The 9,340-nt window shown below is 52.1% G+C and overlaps 1 protein-coding gene across 1 annotated transcript in view; it reads left to right on the forward strand.

Annotated features, from left to right (window-relative positions):
• Positions 1-511: 511 nt before the first annotated feature.
• The window catches only part of ANKRD16 (ankyrin repeat domain 16), a 21,245-nt gene continuing 12,416 nt past the window's right edge, over positions 512-9,340 (forward strand). The window contains exons 1-3 of the mRNA XM_010000300.1: positions 512-825; positions 3,155-3,375; positions 8,353-8,395. Of these exons, the coding sequence (XP_009998602.1) occupies positions 512-825; positions 3,155-3,375; positions 8,353-8,395 (578 nt within the window). The remainder of the gene's footprint in view (positions 826-3,154; positions 3,376-8,352; positions 8,396-9,340) is intronic.

Genomic DNA, 9,340 nt, shown 5'->3' on the forward strand with positions numbered 1-9,340 from the left:
TGTTTAGCCTGGAGAAGAGGAGACTTAGGGGGGACCTTCTCAATCTCTTCAACTACCTGAAGGGAGGTTGGAGTCAGGAGGGGTCAGGCTGCTTTTCCAGGCAACCAGGGACAGGACAAGAGGGCCTGGCCTGAAGCTGCTCCAGGGGAGGGTTAGGTTGGATATTAGGAAGTACTTCCTCAAGGAGAGGGTGATTTGACCTTGGAATGGACTGCCCAGGGAAGTGGTGGAGGCACCCTCCCTGAAGGTGTTCAAAGACAGGCTGGATGTGGCACTTGGTGCCCTGGTCTGGCTGATGTGGTGGTGTCAGGTCATAGGCTGGACCTGATGATCTGAAAGGTCTTTTCCAGCCTTGGTGATTCTGGGATTTTCTTTCCTGAGGGAGAGGCTGGTTCCCGGATTCCCTAATGGAAAAACCCAACTCCCATTCACCCCAACCCGAGGAGCAGCCCCGCTACTCGCACGTTTCCCAAAAGATTTATTTTCCCCTCTTCCTTCCAGCTCCGGAGCCATGGCCGGAGGGGGGAGGCCGAGGCCGCTGCGGCTGGTGCAGGAAGGGCGGCTGGATCTGCTGCGGGATGAGCCCTTGGAGCCGGCGGGGCGGAGCTACGGGCGCTCGGGGGACACTTTGCTGCACCAGGCGGCCCGGTTCGGCCACCCAGATGTCCTCGCCTACCTGGTGGAGGCGCTGGAGATGGACCTGGAGGCGTTCAATAGCGACTACAAGAGACCCCTCCACGAGGCAGCCTCCATGGGCCACCTGGAATGTGTCTCCTACCTCCTGGAGAGAGGAGCCAGCGTGGATTGCTTGAAGAAGGGAGACTGGTGGGTCGGTGGATTGAGCTGCTGTGGGTGGGAGTGGTGTCTGGAAGGGGTTGGGTGGAGGAAGGGGCAGTGAGGCTGCAGGAGCTGTCATTTAGGATCATAAAACCAAACACTGGTTTGGGTCAGAAGGGGCCTTTAAAGGGCATCTAGTCCAGCCTGCCACGAGCAGGGACATCTTCAAGCAGATCAGGATGCTCAGAGCCTCATCCCGCCTGACCTCAAGGGATGAGGCATCACCACCTCTTTGGGCAACCTGGGCAGTGTCTCATCACCCTCCTTGCAGAACAGTTCTTCCTGGTATCTAGTCTGAATCGCATTGAATCATGGAGTGGTTTGGGTTGGAAGGGACCTTAAAAATCATCTACATCCAACCCACTGTATGGGCAGGGACACCTCCCACCAGCCCAGGCTGCTCCAAGCCCCATCCAACCTGCCCTTCAACACTGCCAGGGATGGGGCAGCCACAGCTTCTCTGGGCAACCTGGGCCAGGGTCTCCCCACCCTCACAGCCCAGAATTGCTCCCTCACATCTCAGCTCCAGCTCCCTCTGCCAGCTGGAAACCCTTCCCCCTGCTCCCATCCTTCCCTGCCCTTGTCCCAAGCCCCTCCCCAGCTTTCCTGTAGCCCCTTCAGGCACTAGAAGACTCTCTAAAGTCTCCCTGGAGCCTTCTCTTCTCCAGGCTCAACACCCCAACTCTCCCAGCCTGTCTCCAGAGCAGAGCTGCTCCAGCCCTCCCAGCATCTCCGGGGCCTCCTCTGGACTCTCTCCAACAGCTCCATGTCCTCCTTGTGTTGGGGACCCCAGAAGTGGCCCCAGCCCTGCAGGGGGGTCTCAGCAGAGCAGAGCAGAGGGGACAATCCCCTGCTGGTGGCAGCCCAAGCCATGGTTAGTTTCTGGGCTAAATTCCAGCCCCATCACTGATTTCCTCCTGTTTATCCTAGCACTTTTATCTTACTTCATCATTAGCAGATGGAATTTCAAAGCTTTCATCCTCAGCCATTCCTTCTTAACCACTCCCCTGTTTGATGGGAAGCTGTGATACTGATTCACATGTTTGTGTCCTGATCTTCAAAAACTGAAATAAGATAAAATGTAAGTTTTGTTCCTGTTTCATCCTAGAATCACAGAATGGGTTGGGTTGGAGGGGACCTTAAATATCATGTGGTTCCAAGCCACCTGCATGGGCAGGGACACCTCCCACTAGAACAGGTTGCTCAGGGTTCCAGTTTTCCACACAGAAAAAGAGCATTTTGGGTCAGTTTTAGTACTGATGTAACAGCAACAGCCCCAAGAACCCAAGGAACAGCTGGTTTCTTCAGGGCTTTTGTTTGCCTGCCACGTGGGTGACACGTAAGCAAATGGTTTTGAAATGAGAATTTGGAATAAAAAAATCAAGCTTAAGCCACAAACAAGCAGCTGGGCTGATTAATGTCAAATTAATTTGCTGGGGAGGGAGATTTCTGTGTACCACCTTGTAAAATAAAGCCAGAATTGTCTCCACCTCACAAGTTAAAGCTGAACTAGCAGGAATACAGAGGCAAAATCCCAGTCCTCATCCTTGGAGGCTGTGCCAGCAACGAGCTGACATCAGAGGGAGGCAGAGATCCCAGGAGCTGGATGGGGATGCCTGTGCCAGCCTGGTTTGTGCTGTGGGCCCACGGTGCCCTTCCACCCAGTGATTAAGTGGGGAGCTGTGTGCTTCCTGGTGCACATCCCAGCTGTTGGGTGAAGTCTCATTTGCATAGAAAATGCACCCTCAGCTGAGGCACAGGATGGAAATGGAGCTGCAGGAAACATGGAGCTGTTGGAAAGAGTCCAGAGGAGGCCACAGAGATGCTGGGAGGGCTGGAGCAGCTCTGCTCTGGAGACAGGCTGGGAGAGTTGGGGTGTTGAGCCTGGAGAAGAGAAGGCTCCAGGGAGACCTTAGAGCAGCTTCCAGTGCCTGAAGGGGCTCCAGAAAAGCTGGGGAGGGACTTGGGACAAGGGCAGGGAGGGATGGGATGAGGGGGAAGGGTTTCCAGCTGGCAGAGGGAGCTGGAGCTGAGATGTGAGGGAGCAATTCTGGGCTGTGAGGGTGGGGAGAGCCTGGCCCAGGTTGGCCAGAGAAGCTGTGGCTGCCCCATCCCTGGCAGTGTTGAAGGGCAGGTTGGATGGGGCTTGGAGCAGCCTGGAATGGTGGGAGGTGTCCCTGCCCATGCAGGGGATTGGAACTCAGTGATCTTTCAGGTCCTTTCCAACCCAAACCGTTTCATGATTCTATGAACCAAACTCCTCCAGCTGGTTCAGCACTGTCCCTCTGGTTCTTATATCTGCCTAGTTTTCTTCTAGGACTCCCCTGATGATGGCTTGCACCAGGCAAAACCTGGAGGTGATCAAAGCTCTGGTGGATCATGGAGCCAACCCACTGCTGAAGAACAAGGATGGCTGGAATTGCTTCCACATTGCCAGCCGGGAGGGGCATCCCCATGTCCTCCAGTACCTCCTGGATGTGTCCCCAGGCTGTTGGGACACTGAGAGCACAATCAACAGAACACCTCTGCACACAGCAGGTAAAAGAGAGTCCCATTGCCACCAGGAACGTGGCATGTTCATTTGTAATTTGGAGAAGCAAGGTGTGACTTATCTTGATACAAAACCACAAGGAAATGGTTAAATATTACGTGGTTGAAATGCAATGAAATGAAAGGAAGTTGGTGGTGGGCACTGTTGGAATCTCAGCTGTTCTGAGCTTCCATCTACTGACAGGGCTCTGCTGCATCTTTGCAGGGTTTCACTTCAGGACAGAGATTAATTTTAGTTGGTTTCAGGTAAACAGCAAGAAGCAAAGTTCTTGTTTCTTAATAATGTGCCAAAGACTCAGCTCGTGAGGTCAGAAGATCCTCAGTTCCTGTTGCGTTGGGTTTTGCCTGCACTTAGGGCATGTTTTTGGGGTGATTAATAGTCCAGTTCCCTTGGGAGTGGTGGGTCTGTGGCAGGAGCACTTGCAGTCAGAGAATCATAGAATCACAGAGTGGTGAAGGTTGGAAGGGACCTTCAAGATCATCAGGTTCCAACCTCCCTGCCCTGAGCAGGGACACCTCCCACCAGACCAGGCTGCACAAGCCTCATCCAACCTGCCCTTGAACACCTCCAGGGATGGGGCAGCCACAACTTCTCTGGGCAACCTGTTCCAGTGCCTTCCTACCCTCATGGTGAAGAGTTTCTCTCTAATATCTAACCTACATCTCCCCTCTTTCAGTTTAAAACCATTACCCCTTGTCCTATCACCCTCTCTGGTGAAAAACCCTTCCCCAGCTTTCCTGGAGCCCTTTCATCAGGCACTGGAAGGTGCTCTAAGGTCTCATCCACTGGCTCTGGTCTCCTTGGACCAGGGTGTCCATCTCCATCTCTCCTTCCATATGACAGATGTGTCTGAATTCCCACAGCTCGGGATATATTGCCAAGCTCTTGTTCTTGCTGATTTACAAAGGTGCAGATTGCAGTTGGAAAATCTGCACAGCTCTAAATGTATCCTGGTCTTTTTAAAGTCCTAAAACCAGCAGAGCTGCTGAGACACACCTGGAGAATTGTGTCCTATTTTGGAGCCCTCAACATAAATGTGACATGGAGCTGGTGGACTCAACCCAGAGGAGGCCATGGAGGGCTGGAGCAGCTCTGCTCTGGAGACAGGCTGGGAGAGTTGGGGGGTTCAGCCTGGAAAAGAGAAGGCTCCAGGGAGACCTTAGAGCAGCTTCCAGTGCCTGAAGGGGCTCCAGGAAAGCTGGGGAGGGGCTTGGGACAAGGGCAGGGAGGGATGGGAGCAGGGGGAAGGGTTTCCAGCTGGCAGAGGGAGCTGGAGCTGAGATGTGAGGGAGAAATTCTGTGCTGTGAGAGTGTTGAGACCCTGGCCCAGGTTGGCCAGAGAAGCTGTGGCTGCCCCATCCCTGGCAGTGTTGAAGGGCAGGTTGGATGGGGCTTGGAGCAGCTTGGAATGATGGGAGGTGTCCCTGCCCATGCAGGGGGTTGGAACTGGATGATCTTTGAGGTCCCTTTGAACCCAGACTCTTCCATGATTCTGTGATTTTGGCATCTACCCTTTGATGGTCATGTTTACCAGTTTGTTTTACAGTCTCCTTGCCAGTTTTTTCAAGAGCCTTTTCTCTCCAAATGATCCATTTTTGTGCACATGCTTGGTGAGTAAATTATGGCAAATCTGAAGAGCTGGAGGGTCTCTAGGGGCAACCTTTGGCAGAAGCATCACAGGTTTGAGTATTCTCACCTTCTTCTGAAGAAGGTCGTGTCAAGTGGTGAGAAATCCAGAGTGTGTTTCTGGAAAGGAAAAGGATACTGGGAATACACAGTGTTGGTAGTCTTGGAGCCCACCTTTTTTAATTGTCTTTTTAAATTTATTTTGTTTTTAGTTGGTATAAAAGGAGATATAAAGGGTGTGAGGTGGTTTTAGGAACCACAGGCATAATCTGTAGGTATGGTGGGGAGCAGGACATGGTGACCCAGAGGCAGTTTGGGTTTGGCTTCTGGCTTTCTGACTCTTTCACCCTTAAGACAAGGGGAGTGTCTCAGTTTATAAAGGATGCACAAGGTTTGCCTCAGCTAATTCCTCTCAGCCTTTAGAAGTGGAATGGGCTAAGAATAAGTGAATGCAGAATGAAGTTTGTCCCACCGTGTCTCGTTGCCCTTCCAGAGTATCAAGTCTCGAGGCAGTGCAGAGAAAGCCTGGCTCTTCCCAGAGGTTAAATCCCCTTAATGCCTTCCAGAGATGCAGTGGGAGTGGCGAGTGAAGGCAGGGAGAGGTGACATTGTGGGGCAGGCTCAGGGCTGGAGGGTTGACCTGAATCTGAAACCTGCCCCATCCCTGAGCAGGGATTAGGCCCTGTGTCCCCAGGCTGGGCAGTGTCTCTGCAGGAGAGATGAGTGTCAGGAGCCACCATCAAACCTGCATCTGCCTACACTCATTTCCCAAATAATTTAATAGGGATTGACTCTCTTGGAAAGACCTGAGGTGTTGTGAGGGGACCCCTGCTGTGCTGTAATTAATCTGTTGAGTGTGTTGCTCCTTGGCTGTCATTCCTCTTACTTCTCCAGCCCTCAGTGGCTGCTCGTCCACGGCTCCCTTATCATCAGCAGTGACAGGCCCAGCCCAGGGGCACTGGCTGCTTCTTAGTCCTTGTGCTTGACCTGGGAATGAAAAGTACCTGCTGGTGGTTCAGACTGGGCCACCTGGAGCTGGTTGCTTGAATGAGAAATGGCCAGTTCTCGTTTATTTTTGTGTTCTGTCTCTGCTCAATCCCCGGTCTTGTGTTTTATGTGTCTGGGCTCTCGCAGGTCCCTCTCCGCCCTCTGCTGGCAGAGAGGTGGCTCTGGGGACAGCGTCAGGAGCTGGGTGAGGGCTCTGGTAGTATCATGGAATCACAGAAATGTTTCAGTTGGAGGAGACCTTAAAGACCATCCAGTCCCCCCTACATGGGCAGGGACACCTCCCACCATTCCAGGCTGCTCCAAGCCCCATCCAACCTGCCCTTCAACACTGCCAGGGATGGGGCAGCCACAGCTTCTCTGGGCAACCTGGGCCAAGGTCTCCCCACACTCACAGCCCAGAATTTCTTCCTAGTATCTCAGTCTCCCCTCTTCCAGTTTTAAGCCATTCCCCCTTTGTCCTCTCACTCCCTGCCCTTGTCCCAAGCTCCTCCCCAGCTTTCCTGGAGCCCCTTCAGGTACAGTGGGAAAGCTGGAGAGGGACTTTTTCCAAGGACACAGAGTGATGATGCTGAGTGAAAGGGGTGATCTTGAGCTTCCACTCTTCTCCCTTCCTCTCAGTTTTTGGGATACGAGAGTAGAGACAGTGACAGCAGGATCTAGTACTTCCTAGTAATGTCTCCTCCTCTGTGGCGTCTCCTGTGTTTGACTTTCCCTGTGGCAAAGCCCATGATTTGGGTTGATTTCTGCTCATTTTCTTGACCCAGGTTAGACCCTGGACCCCACATGGGCAGAGCAGCAGCCAGTGTGTGAGTGACTGGACAGCGGGAAGGGCTGGAGCTGCTTAAACCACCTTTCCCCCCCCAGCAAAATTTAACCCAGGACTATTCTGGGTGCTGCTACTGGGTGGGTGCTCGTGCCAGCATCCCCTCCCACACCACCACTTAGCCCAGTCACACTCTTGAGGTGGGGATACTGGAGAGGGGCTGGAGGCAACTCTGCAGCCGCCAGGGGAAATCACATCAAGATAAACCACCATCTCAATGAGTTTCTATCCCAAGGGTGTGGATATGAGCACATTAACCCGTGACCAGTCCAGATGCCTTCCTGGCACAGTTATCCCTTGAGAGATGATGGATAATTCCCCCAGTGTGCAATTTTATTTTTCGGGTTGATTCCTCCAGCTTTGCTGCCTCAATATATCTGTAGCCTGAGGCAAGAAGAGTGGGGGAGATGTAATTAGAGGAAGTGGAATGCAACAGTGGATCTGCAGCTTTCCTGTGTCTCTGTTGCTGTTCAAGGATGTCATTGTGTTGCATGGGCTGTTTTTTCTTCACGTTGCTTGGGTTGTTTTTTTTTTAAAGCCTCCATTTCAAAAATCCTTCTCATGGCACTGCCTGTGTTTACATCAGCTCAGGTGAGGGGGTGATAAATGGGCAGAGATCAGGAGCAAAAGGGGGACCAGAGAGGATGGCAAGCTCCCCTCCTTGAGCTTTCAAAGAGCATCATCTATTGTGCAGCTGAGTCTGAAGGTTGTTGCTGGTAACACACATTTGCCAGGGGCTCTTCTTTCATCACACAGAATAAATACCCTGGTGGAGCAGCAGTGGCCTTGCTTTGATTATTATTTTTTTTTTTCTCTTTAATGTATTTCAGTTCTTGTGCAAAATGACCTGCAGGGAAAAAACCAAACAAGCCAGATGAAGGCTGTCCACACATTGCTGTAATGTGATGTGGTGTGTTGTTGTTGATTTTTTTTAAAAAACACACCAGAATATATCAGTGCATGATGTTCAAATCCTCCCCCACGGTGGCTGTTTTTCCTCAGCAGAGATGCTGTCTGGGTGAGAGGATGCTTCATTAGGATGATGAGATGAGAGTGATGGGAAGTTGGAGTGGCTAAGGGGGGGTGGAAATGCCATCCAGCAATTTGCCAGCTCCTTGCTTTGTGTTCCTTTTGCTTCTCACAGATTTCACTTCGGGGATTAACAAATCCTTGCAAGAAAGGGTCTTTGTGGCCGCTTAATTGCATGGAGGCTCTCACGCATGTACCCTGCATGCAGAGGCAAACTGTGCCCATATGCCTGCCTTTTCCCTGGTTTATCTGGTGTTTTCCTATAGGATCAGGGGAAAGGAAGGCTTGAGATCTGGAGACAATGTTTTAAGTACAAAAAAAATATATAAAGGGAAAAAAAAAAAAAAGCGCCTCTTGGAAGCCCTTCCTGCAACATGAATAAGCCAGAAAGGGTCAGAAACCTTGATGATGTTTCACCGTGGGCGGAGGGTGGCAGAAAAACATCCATTAACCCTCTGCTGTCCCCTCTCTCCCGCAGCCATGCACGGCTGTTTGGAGGCTGTGGAGCTGCTCCTGGAGCGGTAAGCAGGATCCCTCCCGGCGCCGTCCCTGCTTCCCTGTTTCCCTGCTTTTCATCCCTCCCTCCCCCACCCCACCTCCCGTCCACAGCCCCGCTCGCTCTGGATACAAAAGGGCTGTTCATGCCGTTCCTTTCGGGAAGCCCAGATGTCCTGCATGCGATCCCGAGGCTGTCTCCCTTTCCTCCGGGTTTTTCACGGCTGGATTGGGGCCGTTGAGACACGGGATGATCTCTGATGGGTTCTGACTTCACCATGACATAAGCCCCAGTTGTATAACTCGGCTCTTCTTCTCTGCTGATTCATCCCTGTTGTCTCAGCTGTGGCCGAGGCCACAGAAGAACAACAAAACAGTTTTCTGGCAGCTGGGTTCTGAGAGCAGCTCTTCCAGGCTGGATTCAGTCTCCAGGCTTTATTTTCAGGCTGCAACTCCTGGGAGACTGCTGTGAAGTGGCTTTAAATCAGCTTGTGCCCAGTCATCCTGACCCTGTTACCTTCCTAACCAGGACTGCCTGCAGGCAGAGCTGGATCAGCTTTGCCTGGACATCACAGCCACTGCTAGTCAGGGCTCCTGTTTGCCAGCTAATCCTAGCCTTTTAATTCCAGGCTTGGCCCAGTAGAAATATAGCCCTGTGATTGGAGCCAGGCTTTCAATTTTAATTGAGTCTTCTCCTATTTCAATGGAGCTTTAACCTGAGCAAGACCTGCTGGCTTTGATTTAGTATGTGGTGGTGTTCCATGAGGATATGGTTTTCCACTGCACAGTTTACCCCTTCTGGAGATTCCCTGTTCAGGGGTAAAAGGGAAATAGAAATCATAAAATGGTTTGAGTTGGAAGAGACCTCAAAGATCATTCAGATCCAACCCCCCTGCATGGGCAGGGACACCTCCCACCATTCCAGGCTGCTCCAAGCCCCATCCAACCTGCCCTTCAACACTGCCAGGGAT

This window comes from Chaetura pelagica, unplaced genomic scaffold (assembly GCF_000747805.2).
Source record: "Chaetura pelagica isolate M959 unplaced genomic scaffold, ChaPel_1.0 scaffold466, whole genome shotgun sequence".
NCBI lineage: Eukaryota > Metazoa > Chordata > Aves > Apodiformes > Apodidae > Chaetura > Chaetura pelagica.